The sequence below is a fragment of the Aethalodelphis obliquidens genome, unplaced genomic scaffold (genome assembly GCF_003676395.1).
Source record: "Aethalodelphis obliquidens isolate GAN/ISIS:26980383/991018 unplaced genomic scaffold, ASM367639v1 scaffold65, whole genome shotgun sequence".
In the NCBI taxonomy this organism is placed as follows: Eukaryota; Metazoa; Chordata; class Mammalia; order Artiodactyla; family Delphinidae; genus Aethalodelphis; species Aethalodelphis obliquidens.
The window spans coordinates 10336407-10363992 of NW_020838009.1; the positions used below are offsets into that span (position 1 = coordinate 10336407).

A 27586-nucleotide genomic window follows, 5' to 3' on the forward strand; every position below is an offset into this window, starting at 1 on the left:
CCAGTCCCTGCGTTAGGAGATGTAGGCAACTGAAATAATTTAATTTGCAAAGACAAATATAAAAAGACATATCTGATAATCCAAGCTAATAATGATAAAAGAATGAAGGACAAACAGCACCTGCCACCTGGAGATGCCTTTCTGTAGGATCTGAACATATGGTAGAAATTACAGGTAATTTCCTCTTGAATGAATGAATTACCCACGAGGATAATGTGGACAGCCAGCCATAGGAATCTAAACGGATGACTCTGATAACGGTGGCCATGGATTGTTCATCTGGTCATCACTCTGAACCTCAAACATTTATACCTATTCTATTTCTCCAACGTCAAACTTAATTCTTTTCCCAACAACACTTCCCACCAAATCTGCATGGACCTCTGAAGACAGGTAGGCAAGCACTGTTACCTGACTTGACTTGCTGGAATGAGTGAACTCGTTGTATACTTCGAGACTTTGGTTGAGACACAGAGTAGAAGGAACCAGAATTTTTCCTGCTGAATGCCAACTGCTTGATTCGAGGACTTCGTCTCAAACTTACTTCTACAAGAACTAATCACAGTTAGTTCTGACAAGAAGAAATGCAAGCTTGACGCTTCCCCACATATTAAATGGGTAAGATTTATGTAACACCACGTACAAGATGGAAAATTGACAAGCTGTTGACTTTGAGATCTCTGAAGTGAGACAAAGCTAAGAGGGATATGATACGTGGCCCCAACAAAGTACCAAAAAAACCCAAAAAACCCCCACAAAAACCAAAAAAACCTGACCCCCCCCACTATAATCTGCAGAAATTTCATAACCTGCCACCTTTAAGAATGATGTAGAGTGAAAAAAGGTTTGTATAGTGTGAGTTGTTAAAAAGTTTAAAAATGAGTTTTCATATTTATGTTACACATATTTGTATAGAAACAACACCTGTAAGAGTATTATTAAAGCTAAATGTTAATAGTTATTTCTTTTCTTTCTCTTTTTTAAAACATATTTATTGGAGTATAATTGCTTTACTATGCTGTGTTAGTTTCTGCTGTATAACAAAGTGAATCAGCTATATGTGTACATATATCCCCATATCTCCTCCCTCAACAGACTTATTTCTAATTTGTGGGATTACCAAGTGATAACTAAATTCTTGGCTTCTCTGTGTTTTCTAATTTTTCTACAATAAACATAAACTACTTGATTTAAAGAAGTTAGTTTTTGGAAACCCCTCCTTCATCATGTATACTTTTTTTTTTTGTGGTACGCAGGCCTCTCACTGTTGTGGCCTCTCCTGTTGTGAGCACAGGCTCTGGACGCACAGGCTCAGCGACCATGGCTCACAGGCCTAGCCGCTCTGTGGCACATGGGATCTTCCCAGACCGGGGCACGAACCCGTGTTCCCTGCATCGGCAGGCGGACTCTCAACCACTGCACCACCAGGGAAGCCCCATCATCATGTATACTTTAAAAATAAGCCACAGGGGACTTCCCTGGTAGTCCAGTAGGTAAGACTCCACGCTCCTAATGCAGGGGGACTCAAGTTCAATCCCTGGTCGGGGAACTAGACCCCGCACGCATGCCGCAACTAAGGGTCCACATGCCACAACTAAAAGATCCTGCATGCTGCAACTAAGACCCAGTGCAGCCAAAATAAACAAATAAATATATATATATATTTTAAAAAAGCCACAGCACTTTATATTAACGTAGTAGTTTAGTTTTCACCCTGAATCCCATTTCTTTTGTGTAAAAATATTTCTTCTCCAGAAACTCTCAGTACATTCTATGTAAAAGACCATTCACCAGTAAATATGTACTGATATACGTTGTGGGCCCAGAGCTGTCATAATGTCTGTAAAGTATCTTAGGCTATGCTGAGCGATAATACCAGTATAGAATAGCTTTCACAGAAAGTAGAGGAAACACAAAAACTGAGAACCCTAAAAAAAAAACAAAAGGAGGTAATACCATCATCTCCTTTTTCCGGGGACTCTTCAACAACGTCAATTTCAGGACCAGGATCAGAGGACCTTGAGGAACAGCAAGTACAAGGATTATTCAACACCACTCATAAATGACGCATGTCAAAGAGCTACAGGTTCACACCTCACAAGGTAACAAAGACCACAAGTGGTCTTTGGCAAGCACTCTCACACATTACTGTCAAGAATGAAATGGTAAGAATATTTTTTTTTGGAAAGCAGTTTGACAATATAAAGTTAAAAATATGTATACCTTCTGACCCACAAATTTCACTTCTTACAATTTACCCTGTAGATAAACATGCACGTGTGTAAAATCCACACACAAATAATGTCCAAATGGAGCCTTGACAAGGAGGAGTAGATGCACTTCTCCCCATTCTCCCTGTTATGTACAGCTAAGAACCCTGGATATTACATATAAAGGAAGCATAAGACTCTCAAAGGTGGAGAGAAGAGGCTTGGGACTTTAGGACCTGAGAAGAGACAGGGCAGCGAGCCCCCGGAGCTCCTGGATTGGGCGCCCGACAACCTGACAACCCCGATACACCAAGAGGTGCAGATGAAAACTGCCCTAAGGATAGCTAGCTCTCCTAGCCAAAGAACCAGGAAAGAGGCAGCCAAGCAAGACAGAAACTTTCAGACCAGAACTGCCCTACTCCAAGTGCCATGGCAAGCTGTGGTCCCACCACAGGCCAAGTTGGGATCCCAGACTTCCAGCCTTGCCTGGCAGTGAGACTCCCTCCTTCCCCAGGTCAACACATGAATGGGTTTTTAAATCAGGCAGTATGCATTCAAATGGAATACTACTCAGCAATAAAATGGAACTACTGATATATGCAACATGGATAAATCTCAATAATTATGCCAAGTGAAAGAGGCGAGACACAAAGAGTGCATTCTGTATGGATCTCCAGCCCCCATAAAATCTACAGAATGCTCTTTGGTTATAAGCAACACAGTTGAGACTAGAATCACAAAGGTCATGAGAAGGTAAACATGGCCCATAAGATTAGGAGGGCTGTGCAGGTGTATGAAAAAGATAGACAAGGATGTCATTTACCTGCCCTTGATCTGTCTATGAAGCAGCCTTCTGGAGATTTGCTTATGTACTGGAGTCTCGGCCACACTCTTGGTTAGCAGCTTGCGATAACCTAAAATGTAAAAAGGATAAATTTCACATAATCTTATCAAGAAGGAAGGGCAAGGCAAAGGGAACAGTTTGAACTTAAATATGGTCTAATGTTTAGCCGGAGTGGCTCTTAATGGTCTTTTGGACCAAGGTCTAACCATAAGACTCAATTTAACATGATATAACAATTTATCAACACTATTGGAGTTTAATAATAAATAAGCCAATGTAAAATATTATAAAATTTTAAGATAATATTCCTGAAAAAGTGAAAAGTTCTCATTTATTTGGGCTAACACATCTGTGCACCTACTTGGTGGTTCTTGTATTTATGATTAAATGAAATAAAAGCATGTGAAAATGCTGATGTGTCATACAATAAGATATTTAATATAACGATAAATCTAACTTATGCTCTGGCATAAGTTTTCTCAATAGAGTAGGTATGCAAGCTACTCATGGGAGGACTGGTTTTAAGGGAGATAAAAATGACTAGAAAGAAGAGTGATGTGTCAGCAGGAATGTGGAGTAAGGACCTCTTAAAAAAACTCTCCTCCATTAAAGGAACGAGAACACTGGCAAAAGTTCAAAATCAATTTTTCCAGAACTCTGGCAATTAACCAGTTTGGAACAATCCAGGGAGTATTTATTCAACAAAAGCAGCTGAATCTCATTAAGAATAGCAAGCTTTGTGGAACTTTAACTTGCCCCAATCCCAACCTCCTCTCCCTAGGCCTGTGGTAACCTTGAGAACCAAAAGCCCATAATTACAGTGAAAACCAACAGCCCAGGAGCCTCTGGATGGAACAGAATGGGATCCAAGCTCCTCCAAAGCCCCATTTCCAGATAACAATTTGGCCTGTCTGGCGGTTCCCTGGAAAATCCCACTCACAAGGCCTGTCTTTATTTGACCTGACTCAGAACTTATCCAATGCAAACAACTTTTTTCCAGGGAGCATTTACTGAAAACAATCAGCAGCAACTGTAAACATCACAGCTGCCTGAGGTGGTGATAACACTTGGGGCAAACCACAAGCTGACCAAAAGTTTAGATGGGAAAACTGGGGAGTGAGATGTCCCTAAGGGACTCTGCTGACTTCTGACACACTCCTGGGACCCTAAAAGTACATGTGTGGTAGGGCTGTGTGCATGCCCAGGATGGACCCAAGAAGGCCCTTAGCTGTCACCTCTGGCTGACCTTGAGGCTCTGGAAAACAGAAAGAGTTGTAAAATGTCTGGCTGAGTATTGAAGACATGAGCCAATGCACACATAGGGCCCCTCAGCAAAGGCTGGGAAACTTACTGGTTCTGGGCATGTAAGAAAATCTCTGTCCAACCCTTAGCTGACCACTAAGCTAACCAAGCAGAGACTTCAGTGGCTACACATGACAGAATACAGACTTAAAAGACTTAGTTCAGGAAAGTAAACAAACAAAAGCAGTAATGGTAACAACAAACCCTGCCCTGGAGCAGTGGCAATCTGATCATCAGAGTTGACTCATTATTTAAAATGTCCAGTTGTCAACAAAAAATATGAGACAAGAAACAAGAAAGAATGGCCCACACACAGTGGGAAAAAAAAAATCATTCAACAGAAAGCATCCCTGAGGAAGTCCAGACACTGAATTTATTAGCCCAAGACCTTAAATTAGCTATCTGAAATATGTCCAAAGGAAAAAAAAATCATATCTAAAGAACTAAAGGAATGTATGAATGAGCCTGATGACTTGCCAAACAGAGAATGTCAATAAAGAGAAATATCATTAAAAAACAGAACCAAATAGAAATTCTGAAGTTGAAAAGTACACTACCTAAAATGAAAAACTCATTAGAGGGGCCCAGCAGTTGATATGAGGTGGCAGAAGAAAGAATCAACAAATTGAAGACAAGTAATTGAGATTATCCAGTCTGAGGGACAAAAAGAAAAAAGAAGAAAAATGAACAGTCTCAGACACCCATACGACACAATCAAGCATAATAACATAGGCACAGTGGGAGTCCTGGAGGAAGAGGAGAGAAAGAGGCAGAAAAAATATTTGAAGAAATACTGGCTGAAAACTTCCGATGTCTGATGACAGACATTACGTAGCCAAGAAGCTCAACAAACCTAAGTATGATAAAGTCAAAGAGATCCACACCAGACAAATCATAATCAAACTGTTAGAAGCCAAAGGGGAAGAGAGAATCTTGAAAGAAACAAGAAAGCAGTGATCCATCATGTACCAGGAACCCTCAATAAGATTAACAGCTGATTTCTCATCAGAAACATAGGATAACAAAAAGGCACTGAGATGAAAGGCAAAGTGCTGAAAGAAAAAGACTCAAGGATTCTATATCCTCTAAAACTGTTACTCAAACATGAAGGAGAAATCAGCACATCCTCTCCACCTCCAAAGAAACACCCAAAAAACAACACTGAGAGAATCTGACACTAGCAGACCAGCCCTAAAAGTAGTATCAGTTCTACAGGATGAAAGGAAAGGGCACTACAGAGTAACATGAATCCACGTGAAGAATTAAAGAGCACTGGTAAAGGCAACTATACAAGTAAATGCAAAGAACAGAATAGAAGTATTTTTGGGGCTTCCCTGGTGACGCAGTGGTTGAGAGTCCGCCTGCCGATGCAGGGGACACGGGTTTGTGCCCCGGTCCGGGAAGATCCCACATGCCGCGGAGCGGCTGGGCCCGTGAGCCATGGCCGCTGAGCCTGTGCGTCGGGAGACTGTGCTCCACAACGGGAGAGGCCACAACAGTGAGAAGCCTGCGTACCGCAAAAAAAAAAAAAAAAGTATTTTTGTTTGTAATTCTTTTCTCCTTTGAGTTAAAAGATAAAGCAATGATTACAAATGTACTGATGGGCATACAATGCATAAACATGTAATCTGTATGACAATATAGCCCAACGAAGGGGATAGAAAACAGAGTTATACAGAAGCAAAGTTTTTGTATACTCCTGAAATTAAGTTGGTATTAACCTCAACTAGATAAATTAAGATACTTAATTGTAACCCCCAGAAAAAGTGACATCACATGAAACAGGGAAGTAGGAAGCTCTAGGGTTTGGTCCCTCCCCCCAAACAACTAGTAAACTAGGGAAAAAAATTATCAGGGTAAACTATTTTGGAACTCTGGAACCTGACTGGCACTTATGACAACCAGGGAAGTGCCTGATGAAGGGAGAGGCTGATATTTAGTAAGTAAATGACGTGCACGAACCAGCTACCAGCCTCCTTTGCTCAGCCCTGCTGTAGCTGTGGGGACAGTGGCCCACATTCTAGGAGCAGCTGGCTGGTGGTAGGGCAGACAGTGGGGACCCTGTCTTCCAAATTTGGGGTTATACGGTTCAGTCACTGTGCTTTGGAGAGTGGAGTCCTGTGGGGCTGGTGCAGACATTTGCCTTGATTTCTGCTCTCTCAGGCTGCAGCAGCTTTCCCCCACTGCATCTAACAGAAGATTTAGAGGGACAGGAACACCTTTTTGGAGCCAGACACTTAAGGAAATCTTTGTCAGGCCACTGGCTAACCACAGAGATAACAGAAACTTCAGTGACCACACAAGAAGGAATACACGCTTTGTAAAAAACAGTTTGGAAAACGCACAAATGGACAGACCCTCAATAAGCAAAGATCAGCAATTCCTCAGAAGTGGGAGAATTTGATCTCCAGAGTTAACCAACTGTAATATTCAGAATATCTAATTCTCAAAAAAGAATTACAAAGCATACAAAGAAACAGGAAAGTGTGTCCAGGAAAAAGGAATTTGACAGAAACCACCCTTGAGAAATCCCAGACATTGGAATCACTGGTCAAATATGTTAAATCAAATATTCTAAACATGCTCAACAAGCTCAAGGAAAAAAAAGAACAAAGAATTAAAAGAAATAAGGAAAACGATAAATAAAATGAGAATACCAATAAAGGGACAGAAATTATATAAAGGAACCAAACAGAAATTTTTGAGCTGAAAAGTACAATAACTGAAATGAAAAGTTCACTAGAGGGGTTCAACCTCAGATTTGAGCAGGCAGAAAAATCAATAAACTTGAAGATAAGACAATCAAAACTATCCAATCTGAGCAGAAAGAAAAGAGGATAAAGAAAAATGAACAAAGCCTGCTTAAGGGACCTGTGAGACACCATCAAGCATAACAATATACAGACACTGGGAGTCCTAGAAGAAAAAGGAGAAGAGAGAAAAAGGCAGAAAAAAGTCGGGAGAAATAATGGTTGTAAATTTGCTAAATATGATGGAAATATATAGCAACAGAGTGTATACTATTGAAACTAAGTCGTATTATTCAACAGGTTTAAATTTAAGGTGTTAATTGTAATCTCCAAGGTAAACACTAAGAAAATAATTAGAAAATATACAGAAAAAAAGATGAAGGGAATTGAAACAGTATACTACAAAAAAACAAAACAAATCAGCTACAAAAATGGCAGTAACAGAAAAATGAAAGAACAAAAGAGGTATAAGATATATAAAAAAATAAGTAGAAAATGGCAGAAGTCCTTCCTTATCAGTAACTACATTAAATGTAAATGGATTAAGTGTTTCAATTAAAAGGCAGAAATTGGGGACTTCCCTGGTGGTACAGTGGTTAAGACTGTGCTCCCAATGCAGGGAGCCCAGGTTTGATCCTTAGTCAGGGAACTAGATCCCACATGCATGCCATAACTAAGGAGCCCATGTGCCACAACTAAGGAGCTGCTGAGCTGCAACTAAGACCCAGCACAACCAAATAAAAAAAATAACTAAATGTTAAAAAAAAAAAGGCAGAAATTGGCAGAATGGATTTTTAAAAATATGATCCAACTATATTCTGTCTATAAGCTCACTTTAGATACAAAGAGGTTGAAAGTAAAAGGACAGAAAAAGATATTGTATGCAAAAGAGAGCTCGCATGGCTATATTATTGTCAAAATAGATTTTAAGTCAAAAAAGGTTCAAAAGACAAAGTTCATCATGTTGATTTAAAAAATTCAATCCATTAAGTGATACAATTATAAACATATACACGCAACTAACAACAGGGCCCCAAACTCTATGAAGCGTGAAACTGACAGAATTGAAGGAAGAAAAAAATAGATAAGTCAACAATAATACTTGGAGACTTTAATACCCTGATTTCAATGATAGAACGTCTATACAGAAGATCAAAAAGAAAACAGAAGACTTGAACACCATAAACCGACTAGGCATAACAGACATCTATAGGCATTCTACCCAAGAGCAGAACACACATTCTTCTCAAGTACACATAGAACATTAACCAGAACAGGCCAAATGTTAGGCCATAAAACAAGTCTCAAAAATTTAAAAAGACCAAAATCATACAAAGTATGTTCTTCAACTACAATGGTATGAAATTAGAAACTAATAACAGAAATTTGTGAAATTAACAAATATGTGAAAATTTACACCCTCCTAAATAGCCAAAGGACCAAAGAAAAAAAATCACAAGGGAAATTAGAAAATATTTTGAGATGATGAAATTGAAAACACAACATACCAAAACTTACAGGATGAAGCTAAAGCAGCGCTTAGAGGGGAATTTGTACCTGTAAAAAGCTGTATTAAAAAAGAAGTCTGGGGAATTCCCTGGCAGTCCAGTGGTAAGGACTCCGCGCTTCCATTGCAGGGGCCACGGGTTCAATCCCTAGTCAGGAAACTAAGATCCCACAAGCCATGCAGCGTGGTCAAAAACAAAAACAAAAAAGAAGCCTGGAACCCTCCTACACTGTTGTTGGGAAAGTAAACTGGTACCTTTACATTGGTACCTAAACCACTATGGGGAACAGTATGGAGGTTCTTTTAAAAACTAAAAATAGAACTACCATATGATCCAGCAATCCCACTCCTGGGCATATATATCTGGAAGAAGCCATAATTCGAAAATATACATGCACCCCAATGTTCACTGCAGCACTATTTACAACAGCCAAGACATGGAAGCAACCTAAATGTTCATCGGCAGAGGAAAGGATAAAGAAGACATGGTACATATATACAATGGAATATTAGCCATAAAAAAGAATGAAATAATGCAATTTGCAGCAACATGGATGGACCTAGAGATTATCATACTAAGTGAAGTAAGTCAGAGAAAGACAAATATGATGTAACTTATATGTGGAATCTAAAAAAATGATCAAATGAACTCATTTACAAAACAGACACAGACTCAGACTTTGAAAACAAACTTTTGGTTACCAAAGGGGAAAGGTGGGGGTAATTAGGAATTGGGAATTAACATATATACACTACTAATATATAAAACAGATAATCAACAAGCTTCTACTGTAGAGCACAAAGAACTCTATTCCATATTCTGTAATAACCTATATGGGAAAAAGAGTCTGAAAAAGAATGGATATATGATAATGTGTAACTAAATCACTTTGCTGTACACCTGAAACTAACACAACATTGTAAATCAACTATACTCCAATATAAAATAAAAATTTTTAAAAAAAGGACAGTGGTGATAAACTGTTCAATGAGTGATGTAAATAAAAAAAAAGCATGTATTTTAAAAAATCAATAACAAAACCTTAATCTTAAAAAAACTGAAAAAGATCAAACTAACATCAAAGCAAGTAGAGGGAAGGAAAAAATAAAGATTACACAGGAAGTAAACGAAATCAAGAGTAGAAAAATAATAGAAACATCAATGAAACCAACAGTTGGCTCTTTGAAAAGATCTTTAAGTTAACAAACCTTTAGCTAGATTGACAAAGAAAAAATACAGAACACTCAAACAACTATGAAAGAGAGAATAAAACTACCAAACTTACAGAAATAAAAAAGGACTATGAGGTAATACTACAAACAATTGCATAGCAGCAAATTAGAAAACCTAGATGAAATGGACAAATTCCTAGAAAGACAAACAACTGAAAACAGACTAAACAATAGAAAATCTGAATAAACCTATAACAAGTAAAAAAAAATGAAACTGTTATCAAAAAACTTCCAAAAAATACCCAGGACTAGATGGCTTCACTGCTGAATTCTACCTAACATTTAAAAAGAACTGGGGGGATCCTAGTAAGAGAAAGAAGAGAGATATTTGAAACACACAGACACAAAGTGGAAAGCCATGTGAAGACAGAAGTGAAGATTGAAGTGATACATCTATAAGACAAGGAACTTCAAGGATAGCATAAACCACCAGCAGTTAGGAGCCAGATACACCAGAAATACATCTACACGTGGAACAACTCCTACAGAACACCTACTGAACGCTGGCAGAAGACCTCAGACATCCCAAAAGGCAAGAAACTCCCCACGTACCCGGTTAGGGCAAAAGAAAAAACAGAGACAAAAGAATAGGAGTGGGACCTGCACCAGTGGGAGGGAGCTGTGAAGGAGGAAAGGTTTCCACACACTAGGAAGCCCCTTCACGGGCGGAGACTGCGGGTGGCGGAGAGGGGGAGCTTCGGAGCCGCTGAGGAGAGCGCAGCAACAGGGGTGCGGAGGGCAAAGCAGGGAGATTCCCACACAGAGGATCGGTGCCGACCGGCACTCACCAGCCCCAGAGGATTGTCTGCTCACCCGCCGGGGCTGCGAGCTGAGGCTCGGGCTTCTGTCGGAGTGCAGAGAGAGGACTGGGGTTAGCGGCGTGAACACAGCCTGAAGGGGTTAGTGCGCCACAGCTAGCCGGGAGGGAGTCCGGGAAAAGGTCTGGAGCTGCCGAAGAGGCAAGAGACTTTTTCTTCCCTCTTTGTTTCCTGGTGCGCGAGGAGAGGGGATTAAGAGCGCTGCTTAAAGGAGCTCCAGAGACAGGCACGAGCCGCGGCTATCAACGCGGTCCCCAGAGACGGGCATTAGACGTTAAGGCTTTTGTTGAAGGCTGTGTGCGAGCACAGGTCACTATCCACACCCCTCTTCCGGGGAGCCTGTGCAGCCCGCCACTGCCAGGTTCCTGGGATCCAGGGACAACTTCCCCGGAAGAACGCACGGCGAGCCTCAGGCTAGTGCAACATCACGTTGGCCTCTGCCGCCGCAGGCCCGCCCCGCACTCCGTGCCCCTCCCTCCCCCCCAGCCTAAGTGAGCCAGAGCCCCCAATCAGCGGCTCCTTTAACCCCGTCCTGTCTGAGCGGAAAAACAGACGCCCACCGGCAACCTACATACAGAGGCGGGGCCAAATCCAAAGCTGAGCCCCTGGGAGCTGTGAGAACAAAGAAGAGAAAGGGAAATCTCTCCCAGCAGCCTCAGAAGCAGCGGATTGAAGCTCCACAATCAACTTGATGTACCCTGCATCTGTGGAATACATGAATACACAACGAATCATCCCAAATTGAGGAGGTGGGCTTCGAGAGCAAGATCTATGATTTTTTCCCCTTTTCCTCTTTTTGTGTGTATGTGTCTGTGTGAGATTTTGTCTGTATAGTTTTGCTTCCACCATTTGTCCTAGGGTTCTATCCGTCCATTGTTTTTTTTTTACATTTTTTTCTTAATAATTAATTTTAATAACTTTATTATACTTTTCTTTCTTTCTTTCTTTCCTTCCTTCCTTCCATCCTCCTTCCCTCCTTTAGACAACGAATCATCCCAAATTGAGGAGATGGACTTTGAGAGCAAGATTTATGATTTTTTTCCCCTTTTCCTCTTTTTGTGAGTGTGTATGTGTATGCCTCTGTGTGCGATTTTGTCTGTATAGCTTTGCTTCCACCATTTGTCCTAGGATTCTATCCGTCCGTTTTTTTTTTCTTTTCTTAAATTTTTTTCTTAATAATTTTAATTTTAATAGCTTTATTTTATATTACTATATGTTCTTTTTTTCTTTCCTTCCTTCCCTCCTTTAGACAATGAATCATCCCAAATTGAGGAGGTGGACTTTGAGAGCAAGATTTATGATTTTTTTCCCCTTTTCCTCTTTTTGTGAGTGTGTATGTGTATGCTTCTGTATGAGATTTTGTCTGTATAGCTTTGCTTCCACCATTTGTCCTAAGGTTCTATCCATCCGGTTTTTTTTTTAATTTTTTTCTTAATTATTGTTTTTAATTTAATAACTTTATTATATTTTACTTTATTTTATCTTCTTTCTTTCTTTTTTCCTTCCTAGCCTCCTTCCTCCCACCGTCCGTCCGTCCGTCCCTCCCTCCCTCTCTCCTTTCTTTCTTTCCTTCTTTCCTTCTTCCTTCCTTTCTTCCTACTTCTACTAATTCTTTCTCTCTACTTTTTCTCCCTCTTATTCTGAACCGTGTGGATGAAAGGCTCTTGGTGCTGCAGGCAGGAGTCAGTGCTGTGCCTCTGAGGTGGGAGAGCCAACTTCAGGACACTGGTCAACAAGAGACCTCCCAGCTCCACATAATATCAAACGGCAAAAATCTCCCAGAGATCTCCATCTCAATGCCAGCACGCAGCTTCACTCAACGACCAGCAAGCTACAGTGCTGGGCACCCTATGCCAATCAAATAGCAAAACAGTAACACAACCCCACCCATTAGCAGAGAGGCTGCCTAAAATCATAATAAGTCCACAGACACCACAAAACACACCACCAGACGTGGACCTGCCCACCAGAGAGAAAAGATCCAGCCTCTTCCACCAGAACACAGGCACTAGTCCCCTCCACCAGGAAGCCTACATAACCCACTGAACCAACCTTAGCCACTGGGGACAGACACCAAAAACAACGGGAACTACGAACCTGCAGCCTGCAAAAAGGAGACCCCAAACACAGTAAGATAAGCAAAATGAGAAGACAGAAAAACACACCGCAGATGAAGGAGCAAGATAAAAACCCACCAGACCTAACAAATGAAGAGAAAATAGGCAGTCTACCTGAAAAAGAATTCAGAATAATGATAGTAAAGATGATCCAAAATCTTGGAAATAGAATAGACAAAATGCAAGAAAACATTTAACAAGGACCTAGAAGAACTAAAGATGAAACAAACAGTGATGAACAACACAATAAATGAAATTAAAGATACTCTAGATGGGATCAGTAGCAGAATAACTGAGGCAGAAGAACGGATAAGTGACCTGAAAGATAAAATAGTGGAAATTACTACTGCAGAGCAGAATAAAGAAAAAAGAATGAAAAGAACTGAGGACAGTTTCAGAGACCTCTGGGACAACATTAAACGCACCAACATTCGAATTATAGGGGTTCCAGAAGAAGAGAAAAAGAAAGGGAATGAGGAAATATTTGAAGAGATAATAGTTAAAAACTTCCCTAATATGGGAAAGGAAATAGTTAATCAAGTACAGGAAGCACAGAGAGTCCCATACAGGATAAATCCAAGGAGAAATACGCCAAGACACATATTAATCAAACTGTCAAAAATTAAATACAAGGAAAGCATATTAAAAACAGCAAGGGAAAACAACAAATAACACACAGGGAATCCCCATAAGGTTAACAGCTGATCTTTCAGCAGAAACTCTACAAGCCAGAAGAGGGTGGCAGGACATATTTAAAGTGATGAAGGAGAAAAACCTGCAACCAAGATTACTCTACCTAGCAAGGATCTCATTCAGATTTGACAGAGAAATTAAAACCTTTACAGACAAGCAAAAGCTGAGAGAGTTCAGCACCACCAAACCAGCTCTACAACAAATGCTAAAGGAACTTCTCTAGGCAAGAAACACAAGAGAAGGAAAAGACCTACAATAATGAACCCAAAACAATTTAGAAAATGGGAATAGGAACATACATATCGATAATTACCTTAAATGTAAATGGACTAAATGCTCCCACCAAAAGACACAGATTGGCTGAATGGATACAAAAACAAGACCCATATATATGCTATCTACAAGAGACCCACTTCAAACCTAGAGACACATACAGACTGAAAGTAAGGGGATGGAAAAAGATATTCCATGCAAATGGAAACCAAAAGAAAACTGGAAGAGCAATTCTCATATCAGACAAAACAGACTCTAAAATAAAGACTATTAGAAGAGACAAAGGGCACTACATAATGATCAAGGGATTGATCCAAAAAGAAGATATAACAATTGTAAATATTTATGCACCCAACATAGGAGCACCTCAATACATAAGGCAAATACTAACAGCCACAAAAGGGGAAATCGACAGTAGCACATTCATAGTAGGGAACTTTAACACCCCAATTTCACCAATGGACAGATCATCCAAAACGAAAGTAAATAAGGAAACACAAGCTTTAAATGATACATTAAACAAGATGGACTTAATTGATATTTATAGGACATTCCATCCAAAAACAACAGAATACACATTTTTCTCAAGTGCTAATGGAACATTCTCCAGGATAGATCATATCTTGGGTCACAAATCAAGCCTTGGTAAATTTAAGAAAATTGAAATTGTATCAAGTATCTTTTCCAACCACAATGCTATGAGGTTAGATATCAATTACAGGAAAAGATCTGTAAAAACTACAAACACATAGAGGTTAAACAATACACTACTTAATAACGAAGTGATCACTGAAGAAATCAAAGATGAAATCAAAAAATACCTAGAAACAAATGACAATGGAGACACGACGACCCAAAACCTATGGGATGCAGCAAAAGCAGTTCTAAGAGGGAAGTTTATAGCAATACAAGCCCACCTTAAGAAACAGAAAACATCTTGAATAAACAACCTAACCTTGCACCTAAAGCAATTAGAGAAAGAAGAACAAAAAAAACCCAAAGTTACCAGAAGGAAAGAAATCATAAAAATCAGATCAGAAATAAATGAAAAAGAAATGAAGGAAACGATAGCAAAGATCAATAAAACTAAAAGCTGGTTCTTTGAGAAGATAAACAAAATAGATAAACCATTAGCCAGACTCATCAAGAAAAAAAAGGGAGAAGACTCAAATCAATAGAATTAGAAATGAAAAAGGAGAAGTAACAACTAACACTGCAGAAATACAAAAGATCATGAGGGATTACTACAAACAACTCTATGCCAATATAATGGACAACCTGGAAGAAATGGACAAATTCTTAGAAATGCACAACCTGCCAAGACTGAATCAGGAAGAAATAGAAAATATAAACAGACCAATCACAAGCACTGAAATTGAAACTGTGATTAAAAATCTTCCAACAAACAAAAGTCCAGGACCAGATGTCTTCACAGGCGAATTCTATCAAACATTTAGAGAAGAGCTAACACCTATCCTTCTCAAACTCTTCCAAAATATAGCAGAGGGAGGAACACTCCCAAATTCATTCTACGAGGCCACCATCACCTTGATACCAAAACCAGACAAGGATGTCACAAAGAAAGAAAACTACAGGCCAATATCACTGATGAACATAGATTCAAAAATCCTCAACAAAATACTAGCAAACAGAATCCAACAGCACATTAAAAGGATCATACACCTTGATCAAGTGGGGTTTATTCCAGGAATGGAAGGATTCTTCAATATACGCAAATCAATCAATGTGATAAACCATATTAACAATTTGAAGGAGAAAAACCATATGATCATCTCAATAGATGCAGAGAAAGCTTCTGACAAAATTCAGCACCCATTTATGATAAAAACCCTGCAGAAAGTAGGCATAGAGGGAACTTTCCTCAACATAATAAAGGCCATATATGACAAACCCACAGCCAACATCATCCTCAATGGTGAAAAACTGAAAGCATTTCCACTAAGATCAGGAACAAGACAAGGTTGCCCACTCTCACCACTCTTACTCAACATAGCTTTGGAAGTTTTAGCCACAGCAATCAGAGAAGAAAAGGAAATAAAAGGAATCCAAATCAGAAAAGAAGTAAAGCTGTCACTGTTTGCAGATGACATGATACTATACATAGAGTATCCTAAAGGTGCTACCAGAAAACGACTAGAGCTAATCAATGAATTCAGTAAGGTTGCAGGGTACAAAATTAATGCACAGAAATCTCTGGCATTCCTATACACTAAGGATGAAAAATCTGAAAGTGAAATCAAGAAAACACTCCCATTTACCATTGCAACAAAAAGAATAAAATATCTAGGTATAAACCTACCTAAGGAGACAAAAGACCTGTATGCAGTAAATTATAAGACACTAATGAAAGAAATTAAAGATGATACAAATAGATGGAGAAATATACCATGTTCTTGGACTGGAAGAATCAACATTGTGAAAATGACTCTACTACCCAAAGCAATCTATAGATTCAATGCAATCCCTATCAAACTACCGATGGCATTTTTCAGAGAACTAGAACAAAAAATTTCACAATTTGTATGGAAACACAAAAGACCCCGAATAGCCAAAGCAATCTTGAGAAAGAAAAACGGAGCTGGAGGAATCAGGCTCCCTGACTTCAGACTATACTACAAAGCTACAGTAATCAAGGCAGTATGGTACTGGCACAAAAACAGAAAGATAGATCAATGGAACAGGATAGAAAGCCCAGAGATAAACCCATGCACATATGGTCACCTTATCTTTGATAAAGGAGGCAAGAATGTACAGTGGAGAAATGACAGCTTCTTCAATAAGTGGTGCTGGGAAAACTGGACAGCTACATGTAAAAGTATGAGATTAGATCACTCCCTAACACCATACACAAAAATAAGCTCAAAATGGATTAAAGACCTAAATGTAAGGCCAGAAACTATCAAACTATTAGAAGAAAACATAGGCAGAACACTCTATGACATAAATCACAGCAAGATCCTTTTTGACCAACCTCCTAGAGAAATGGAAATAAAAACAAAAATAAACAAATGGGACCTAATGAAACTTTAAAGCTTTTGGACAGCAAAGGAAACCATAAACAAGACCAAAAGACAACCCTCAGAATGGGAGAAAATATTTGTAAATGAAGCAACCGACAAAGGATTAATTTCCAAAATTTACAAGCAGCTCATGCAGCTCAATAACAAAAAACAAACAACCCAATCCAAAAATGGGCAGAAGACCTAAATAGACATTTCTCCAAAGAAGATATATAGACTGCCAACAAACACATGAAAGAATGCTCAACATCATTAATCATTAGAGAAATGCAAATCAAAACTACAATGAGATATCATCTCACACCAGTCAGAATGTCCATCATCAAAAAATCTAGAAACAATAAATGCTGGAGAGGGTGTGGAGAAAAGGGAACACTCTTGCACTGCTGGTGGGAATGTGAAACTGGTTCAGCCACTATGGAGAACAGTATGGAGGTTCCTTAAAAAACTACAAATAGAACTACCATATGACCCAGCAATCCCACTACTGGGCATATACCCTGAGAAAAACAAAATTCAAAGAGTCATGTACCAAAACGTTCATTGCAGCTCTATTTACAATAGCCCGGAGATGGAAACAACCGAAGTGCCCATCATCGGATGAATGGATAAAGAAGATGTGGCACATATATACAATGGAATATTACTCAGCCATAAAAAGAAATGAAATTGAGCTATTTGTAATGAGGTGGATGAACCTAGAGTCTGTCATACAGAGTGAAGTAAGTCAGAAAGAGAAAGTCAAATACCGTATGCTAACACATATATATGGAATTTAAGAAAAAAAAATGTCATGAAGAACCTAGGGGTAAGACAGGAATAAAGACACAGGCCTACTGGAGAACGGACTTGAGGATATGGGGAGGGGGAAGGGTGAGCTGTGACAGGGCGAGAGAGAGGCATGGACATACATACACTAACAAACGTAAGGTAGATAGCTAGTGGGAAGCAGCTGCATGGCACAGGGATATCGGCCCGGTGCTTTGTGACTGCCTGGAGGGGTGGGATAGGGAGGGTGGGAGGGAGGGAGACGCAAGAGGGAAGAGATATGGGAACATATGTATATGTATAACTGATTCACTTTGTTATAAAGCAGAAACTAACACACCATTGTAAAGCAATTATACCCCAATAAAGATGTTAAAAAAAAATAAAATATAAAAAGAATTAGGGGGACTTCCCTGGTGTTGCAGTGGTTAAGAATCTGCCTGCCAGTGCAGGGGACACAGGTTCAAGCCCTGGTCTGGGAAGATCCCACATGCTGCGGTGCAACTAAGCCCGTGTCCCACAACTGCTGAGCCTGCGCTCTAGAGCCTGCAAGCCACAAATACTGAGCCCACATGCCACAACTACTGAAGCCTGTGTGCCTAGAGCCCATGTTCCACAACAAGAGAAGCCACCACAATGAGAAGCCCATGCACCGCAATGAAGAGTGGCCCCCGTTCGCCACAACTAGAGAAAGCCTGTGTGTAGCAATGAAGACCCAATGCAGCCATAAATAAATAAATAAATAAATTTATTTTAAAAAAAAAAAAAATTGGGACTTCGCTGGTGGTCCAGTGGCTAAGACTCCATGCTCCCAATGCAGGGGGCCCGGGTATGAACCCTGGTCAGGGAACTAGATCCCAGATGCTGCAACTAAGTGTTTGCATGCCGCAACTAAAGATCCCACGCACCACAATGAAGACCCAATGCAGCCAAAAATAAATTTTAAAAAATGGATATCATCAAAATTAAAAGTATTTTATGTATCAAAGAACACTATCAAGAAAGTGAAAAGAAAACCCAACAGATTGGGGAAAAAATATTTGCAAATTGTATATCTGATAAGGGGCTGGTATCTAGAATATATAAAGAACTCTTACAGCTCAACAGTGAAAAGACAAACAACCTAATATAAAAATGGGCAAAGAGTTCTCCAAAGAAGATATACAAATGGCCAGCGAGCACATGAAAAGCAACTCAACAACATTAGTTATCAAGGAAATGCAACTCATAACCACAATGACACACCACTTTACACCCACTAGGATGAGCAGAATCAAAGAGGGACAACGGAAGGTGGAGGCAAGGATGTGGAGAAATTAGAACCCTCATACACTGTTAGTGGGAATATAAAATGGTATAGCCACTTTGGAAAACAGTCTGGTAATTGCTTAAAAAGTTAAACATAGAGTTACCATATGATCCAGCAATTTCATTTCTAGGCATATGCCTGAGAATTAAAAATGTGTCTACACACAATCTTATATATGAATGTTTACAGCAGCATCACTCACAATAGCCAAAAGTAGAAACAACTTAAATGTCCACCAATTGATGAATGGATAAGTAAAATGTAGTTTATCCATACAATGGTATATTTTTGTCAATAAAAAGAAATGAAGTACTGAGACGTACTACACCACGTATAAACCTTGAAAACATTATGGTAAAGTAAAAAAAGCCAGTTACAAAGACCACATAATATGATTCCTCTTAAAAGAAATATCCATAAGAAATCTATAAAAACAGAAAGTAGACTGGTGGTTGCCTACAGCTGGGAAGACTGGGAGAAATGGAGAGTGATACTAATGGGTAGGTACAGGGCTTCTTTCTGGAATGATGAAAATGTTCTGGAATGTGTCATGATGGTTGCACAACTTTGTGAATATACTGAAAACCACTAAAAGTTGATTTTATGATACATGAATGGTCTCAATTATAAAAAAGCAAAAAAACCCCCAACACACCGAAAGACTAGAAAATTGCTCGTCACTATCTTTCATTTTGGTTTAATTGGTTTTATAAAATAGATGTTTGTCTGTTGTCTGTAGGGGTAACCAGAAAGGGAGGAATGAGAAAGACCAGGATTAATTCTTCATCTAAACTTGGAGGGAGAGACCCCAAGTGGAAAATTAACTGATGGTAACCAAAGAGGAGAGGAAAACATGAGATTAATGAGCTTCTGCAACAAGAGTCTGGAGACCGGTTTGGGTCCAAGAATCCCCTTCTCGTGGTTACCCTAAAATGTAGTACCTTTGGTCCTCTTGAAGTTGTCAAGTTTATACTCTAGACCTTCCACAGCTGACACAGAATGGCTTCTAGGCAACCCCCGCTTTACAGATCTCTTTGAAGGAGAAATCATTTCCTGGTTGAAGAGATTTCTTCGAACTTTGGTCACTTCTGAAAGCATTAAGAAAAAAAGAAAGTCAAATATTATCATTAATAAAAGCCACATGTGGGAAAAGAAAGATATCCAAAACAGAGAATCTGCTTGAGGAAGCTATTTTACAGGCTGACTGCTATATTCACATTTACTAATAGGATTTCCTTAAATAGTACACTCACATGGTATATCAAAACTATTTACTTCCCTGATGGCGCAGTGCTTAAGACTTCACGCTCGCAACGCAGGGGGCCTGGGTTCAATCCCCGGCCAGGGAACTAGATCCCACGTGCATGCCGCAACTAAGGAGCCTGCCTGCCACAACTAAAGGAGCCCACGTGCTGCAAATAAGACCTGGTGCAACCAAATAAATAAATAAATATTAAAAAAAAAACTTAAAAAAAAGTTTTTAGAAACTACTTACATTTGTAAATTTAATTTAAACCCAACCTTTCAGGAATACAAGGAAGGCCCACATCACTTAAATTAGAAGTTTTATTCACTGTAAAATGGACATAATCCTTAAGTGAGAGGTTGGATAATGTAAATCATAGTCCTTTTAATATATCCCAGTGTTATGATATTTTTCTCACATTGGAAATTTTTGCTGCTTTGTATTTCAGCGTCAAGCAGAGAAACTGTTCTTTTCAATCCCAGAGATTTCATTTTTCTTCTTTTGAGTATATTACTAATTTGCTGGGATACAGTAGTCCCTCCCTATTTGCAGTTTCACTTTCCACATTTTCAGTTACCCGCAGTCAACTGCAGTCTGAAAATATCAAATGAAAAATCCCAGAAATACATAAGTCATAAGTTTTAAAGCTGTGTGTCTTTCTGAGTAGTGTGATAAAATCTCATGCCATCCTGCTCTGTCCCACCCAAAACATGAATCATTCCTTTGTCCAGCATATCCCACCCATTAGGCACTTAGTAGCCAGCTGGGTTATCAGATCAACTGTAGCAGTATAGCAGTGCTATATTCAAGTAACCCTTATTTTACTTAAGTACTTCTTGTGTCCCAAAGCACAAAAGTAGTGATGCTGGCAACTTGGATATGCTGAAAAGAAGTCATAAAGTGCTTCCTATAAATAAAAAGTTTCTCAACTTAAGGGAAAAAAAAATTGTATGTTAAGGTTGCTACGATCTATGGTAAGAGTGAATTGTCTATCTGTGAAACTGTGAAGGAAAAATTCACGCTAGTTTTGCTGTCACAACTCAAACTGCAAAAATTATGGCTACAACGCACGAAAGTGCTTAGTTAAGATGGAAAAGGCATTAAATTTGTACAAGATATTTTGAGAAAGACCACATTCATGTAACTTTTATTATAGCATATTGTTATAATTGTTCTATTTTATTATGGTATTGTTAATTGTTACCATGCCTAATTTATAAATTAAACTTTATCATAGGTATGTATGTATAGGAAAAAACATAGTATAGGGTTTGGTACTATCTGAAGTTTCAGGTATCTGAGGGTATTGGAACGTAACCCCTGTGGATAAGGGGGGAACTACTATATTTTAAATCCTCTTCCTAACTTCAGAGCATGAGAGTTGTAACCATCTAGACTCAAAGTTAGGAAAAATAGCTGAAGAGTCAGGAAATACTTGACAAAGCCAGCAGGCTAGCATTTTAATCTTAATCTTAAGCAAGATGGCCTGGTGGAGGCAACTCAAAAATTCACCAAGAGTAAAAAAATTCTAATTGCAAGTCACTTAAATAAAAACCAAATAAACCAGGATCCACAAACTGGGAGGAGCCTTTTTTACCCATCAATGACATAAACATTAAGGACGCCAATAATGCACACCAAAGTTTCAAAAAAATGTTTCTCTATCTCCATTATAAAAGCCTCTGTTACCTGCCTTAGGCTGTCTATGAAACTGATTTACGGCCTGACAGCCAAATTTGATCTGTTTTCCATTTTTCCCAAATTTTGGAGAAGTTTAATATCTATAGAAAATTTCAACGTAGAATCATGGTGACTTTGGTGGTGGCTCAGTGGATAAGACTCCACGCTCCCAATGCAGGGGGCCCGGGTTTGATCTCTAGTCAGGGAACTAGATCCCACATGCATGTTGCGACTAAGAGTTTGCATGCCACAACTAAGGAGCCTGTGTGCCGCAACTAAGGAGCTGGCGAGCTGCAACTAAGACCCAGCACAACCAAATAAATAAATATTAAAAAAAACCAAAACCAAAAAAACACACATAGAATTGTCACTAAAATTCACCAACTGTCAACATTTGTTTTCTCCCTCCATCTCTCTCTCTACGTTTGTACAACTGCCCACCCCAGAACGCTGGAGAGTGAGTTGCAGACATCACAACTCTTCAGTTTCCTGTATTTCAGCATGTATCTCCAAAGAACAAGGGCGTATATCTAAACCATCTTCGAATTTCCTCTCATCGTCTCAGTAATATCCGTTATAGCTTTTTACCCTATATTTAAGACCCAAGCAGGGATCATGTAGTGCACTTATGTCACAGTTAAATTCCTTTTATCTAAATCAGCTCCACTGCCTCTTTTCTTTTTCAGCTTTCATGTTAATGGCATTAAAAAAATATTTTAGGGCTTCCCTGGTGGCACAGTGGTTAAGAATCCACCTGCCAATGCAGGGGACACGAGTTCGAGCCCTGGTCCGGGAAGATCTCACATGCCACGGAGTAACTAAGCCCGTGCGCCACAACTACCAAGCCCACGTGCTTAGACCCCATGCTCCACAGGAGAAGCCACCACAAGAAGCCCGCGCATTGCAACGAAGAGTAGCCCCCCGCTTGCCACAACTAGAGAAAGCCCACACACAGCAATGAAGACCCAATGCAGCCAAAAATAAACAAACAAAAAATAAATTAATTAAAAAATTTGAGACCAGTTATTTTACAAAATGCAGTATTTTGAGACCATGTGAACATCCTACTCCTCTAGCACACAGTATATGGACATATTTCATAAACCAACAATTACAAAAAACTATAATTTTTAACTATATGCAACTGCTTAAATATATGTAATCAAAATAAAACTGTCACTGAGTACAACAAGGAAACAAAGTATACCTTGTACCGTTTCTTTCACTGGGGGTGGAGGCTGCTGAAGAGTAGGGTGAGAATTCTCCTGAAAGATGAGAAAATCCAATAAGAAAATTTAAATAGGAATTCATTTAAAAGAATAAAAATTCCACAAGAAACCCTTTGATCCTTGCAATTCCACTTGTAGGAATCTGTAACAGAAAGAGTTGTAAAATGCACAAAAACAGGGCCTGGAAATATACACAACAAACTGTCATCAGCGATTACTTCTGAAGAATGGATGGTGAAGAGGCACTAACATTTAACTTTATATAATTTCAACTTTTAAACGATGTTTCTGTATACCTTTTATAACTAAAACATCAGGGAAACCCCATAATATTAGAGGATGGCTATATACTCTTAGGAACGTCTCTGTATAAAACTGCTATTTGGGGACTTCCCTGGTGGTCCAGTGGTTAAGACTCCGTGCTTCCACTGCAGGGAGTGCTGGTTCGATCCCTGGTTGGGGAACTAAGATCCCACATGCCGTGTGGCAGGCAGAAAAAAAAATACCCACCTGCTATTTATTTGCTATTATAGTAGAGGATTCAAGTGCCTAAACTCAAATGGCATCTAAACAGAGAATTGTTTTTAAAGATTTTGTTGCTGTTTTTTTCAATTATGCCACTGCAATCATTAAAGAATAAACAGCCAAATAGGAGCAGAAACTTAACAAATGATATTCTTTTTTAACCAAAATCAAATCCTGATCTCAGTAAATCTGGTCTTAAAGAAGTTAACTTTCTAGGCCAATCTGAAACAAAAGTTTTCCAAAAGGAGTGCTAGAAAGGACTGCTAATCGTGTAAAATCTAGTGAGAGAGGTGGTCTGATACCTTTTGGACTTCATACTCTCTGAACAAAATCTCCAAGATATCTAAGATTTGCATCTTATTCACTCATATAAGAAAGTGAACACCACTAACTCTTCCAAAGAAACCCCACCTCCAGTACTAAAGCACAGCTATAAATCTCTAGAAACAAACCACTATTGTAATGATTAATGCTTCTAAAGCTAGTTCTCCTAGAATTTTAACTCTTCTCATAATTCATGCAGTTTAAAAGTTTCAATGCATTTTTTTGTCTCTCTCCTTCTCTTAGTAAGACATTAATTCTACTTAGTAAATAGACTCCAGCTGGATTTCTGTTTTTGCAACTAACAAGTCCTAACATCTACTGCCACAGAAAAATAATTACCACCTGGCTTCACGACTTTTTTTGTTTGCTTTTGTAACTTGTTATTGACGTAAAACATACTTACTGAAAAGTACTTTCTGATACACAAAGTCCTATTATGATTGTACATTATTTTTCAATGGCTTCTTTTGCTTATGTTATTATTTCATGAGTTTTCTTAACTACATTAAAGATTTTGAATTAACTTATTCATTCCTAACTTTTACTATTTTTTTCCCCTTAATATTATCTCTGTCACACTTTTGGGAAAAATGATTAATATTTAAATTTATATTTCTTTATTCCTTAGATTACAGTTGTAGACACATTCATAAAAATACCTAATTTTATTTCTGTATCCTCCAATGCTCATTTCTTAAAAGTAAAGACACTGTGTTTCATTCTTACTTATTGTATGAACTCAGGCCCAAAGTGATACCACTTTCTATCTCCTGGAAATGACTTACATTTTTCGTAGCTCTCTTGGATACTTTGGGAATTTCAATTTGTCGCAGATTTTGTGAAACCTCTGCAATGCTTTTATGTCTTATTGCATTTTTCCTTTTAAAAATAGAAAGAAACAGTCAATATACACTGAATACAGGTTACAGCTAGTTATATCAGAATGGAACTAGAGTTTAAAATAAAACACTTAAATAAAAGTCGGTTATCTTGAGGTTGCCCTGAACTTACAGTAAAACAAGTCAATCCCAGAATTTCTAAAAGTAACAACTATAAATTTAACTAGTTATGAACAATGTAGAGCATCATGGAAAATATACAAAGTAAGCTGAAACCCTAAGCTTATCTCATGGAAGGCTCCTAGTTCTTGGAGACCCCATGTGGAGAGTCAAGAGGGGACTGTGACTACACAATACAAGACTATATATTCCCCAGATAACATAAAGAGTGTCAGATGCTCCTTGTTAAGAACTCTAATAATTGGCTTCTGTGATTCAGACATAAGGGCAACTACTAATTCAATAAATTATAGACAAAGACAACTGGACTATGGCTTAAACATACCCTATACCAGAACTGTAACAGTGCAAGTAATTCCTTTAATTCCTTGAGCTCCTACCTTCTCTTCTTAGCTGATCTGGAACGAAGCTCCTCCAGTTGGTCAGATTCAGTGCCACCCGACACTGACCTATGAGCATTTGACGTAAGAGGCACAGAAAGGGGTGATTTGCTCTCCTGTGTCATGGAGTCATCACTGATAAAATCTGTAGGAAGGACACCAGCCAGCTTCTGAGGAATCACAAATCCTAGGCTGTGGTAAAGATGTCCAAGTATCTTTGGGATTGAATCAATATACCTGTGGAATAGATTGATTAAATATGGAACAGTCAGTCACCATTCCACCCTCTCTACTCCCTTCCTCACCCAGCATGAGAAATAGTCCTTACAATGCTACAATTCTGAGACAATATCTATATAAGTTCTTGGTAAAATTATTTTAAATTTAAATTAGTAGTCATCAAACTTACAATTCCAAAATTTCTTCCAGAAACTTTGCTAGGTATGCCGAATCTTCAGTTAAACACACCGTGCGCAGCAAATCTGTCACCTGAAGATTTTAGAAAATTACCACATGGCCTCTGCAGGAAGCTGAATGCATCTACAGCACATCCCCAGTGGCACTAAGCAGCATACTTGCCTCCTCCACTACTTGCTCCATTTCACCTATATGTTCACATACTGAAGGGCACTGCCGACACATCTCCAAATGAAGAAATACCTGGAGCTGGCACCTTGAGAGAAAAAAAAAAAGCTTGGTTATATCTGCTTTGAGTGTCACTTAACTGAAATGAAAGTTCCTTCCTTATGCAGAGATCTGTTTACATAAGAAACAACAACCAAAAAGAAGAGCCATTGCTTTCTAAATAGCAATATGGTTATTAGGTAAACAGGTGTTGCAAACTGAACATTAGAACGTTATAGAGAATCAGCTACAAAAGCCTCTTCAAGCAACTGGCAATCTATTTTAAACTGATATATACTCAGCCATTGAAAAGAAAAATGAAATAATTCAATCTGCAGCAATAGGAATGGACCTAGAGATTATCATACTAAGTGAAGTACGTCAGAAAGAAAAACATACATCACTTATATGTGTGGAATCTGAAATATGACACAAATGAACTACCTATGAAACAGAAACAGACTCAGACACAGAAAACAAACTTATGGTTACCAAAGGGCAAAGGGCAAAGGGCAAAGGGCGTGGGGGAGGGATAAATTAGCAGTTTGGGACTAGCAGATACAAACTATATTATATATAAAATAGATAAACAATGACATTGTAAAGCAACTATACTCAAAAATTTTTTTAAAAAGATAAATAAGGTCCTAGTGTGCAGCACAGGGAATTATATTCAAGATCCTGTAATAAACCATAATGGAAAAGAATTTTTTAAAAATGAAAAATTAAATTGATACAAGTAAATCTTGGAAGTTCTGTTTTGGAGTAATGGTTTAAAAAAAAAAAAGGGGGACTTCCCTGTTGGTCCAGTGGAAAAGAATCCGCCTTACAATGCAAGAGACGTGGGTTCAATCCCTGGTCAGGAAACTAAGATCCCACATGCCGCGGGGCAACTAAGCTCACACGCCACAGCTACTGAGCTCGTGCACCTCAACTAGAGAGCCCACGTACTCTGGAACCCGTGTGCCACAACTAGAAGGAAGCCCACGCACCGCAAGGAAGAGCCCGCATGCTGCAACTAAGACCCGATGCAGCCAAAAATTTTAAAAATCATAATAAATAAATCTTTAAGAAAAATTAAAAAGGTAGTTAATTACTCTCTGACTTTATCGTCTTTATCCAGTTTTCCTACATTCTGTCGAAGACTTTTGCTAGTTTTCAAGAGGTTGTTTCTTACTCGATGTAGGCAGTTCATCTGAAAATACAAAATTACATAGGAGAATATTAATATTAATGCTTATCATTATTTCTAATTTCTTCACAGCTGACTAATGCCCTAAGAAGGGAAGTACATCCTCTTTCTTTCATTTGAATGAAAAATAGTGTAATATTCTTTTATATTTTTTAAAAGAACATGTAGAAAAGTATTTGAGAGCAAGTGGGCATGGATACAGCAAGCCTGCCGATTTGAACTTTCATAAAAGGAAGATTCCATAAAGTAGTGATTGAGAAGTCTAAGCAAAATGAATCAACATTTTAAAGAAATGTTCCAGGTGACTCTAAAGTGCAGCCAGGGTTAAGAACCACTGGCTTAATTCATGCAGCTAACATGCAACTCAGATGAGGATAGAGCTTTCACTGGAAGGGAAGTACATGTAATTACTCCCACTTGGCCCATTTCCTTGATTTCTGCCTTCTCAGTGGACTACGTCCATCTTCCAAGACCTAGAATTGTGCTCACCCCCTCACTCATC

The 27586-nt window shown here is 38.8% G+C and overlaps 1 protein-coding gene across 2 annotated transcripts in view; it reads right to left on the reverse strand.

The window, feature by feature from the left end:
- Positions 1-27586, reverse strand: part of TICRR (TOPBP1 interacting checkpoint and replication regulator) — a 51017-nt gene that overhangs the window by 6326 nt on the left and 17105 nt on the right. The window contains exons 9-18 of one of the 2 annotated variants that reach the window (XM_027089087.1): positions 26990-27087; positions 25848-25941; positions 25678-25757; positions 25269-25505; positions 24655-24748; positions 22999-23056; positions 19807-19953; positions 3034-3124; positions 1957-2018; positions 412-546 (exon numbers count right to left, since the gene is read on the reverse strand). In XM_027089087.1, the coding sequence (XP_026944888.1) occupies positions 412-546; positions 1957-2018; positions 3034-3124; positions 19807-19953; positions 22999-23056; positions 24655-24748; positions 25269-25505; positions 25678-25757; positions 25848-25941; positions 26990-27087 (1096 nt within the window). Of the gene's footprint in view, positions 1-411; positions 556-1956; positions 2019-3033; positions 3125-19806; positions 19954-22998; positions 23057-24654; positions 24749-25268; positions 25506-25677; positions 25758-25847; positions 25942-26989; positions 27088-27586 lie in introns of both variants that reach the window. The other variant, XM_027089086.1, reaches the window with a different exon arrangement.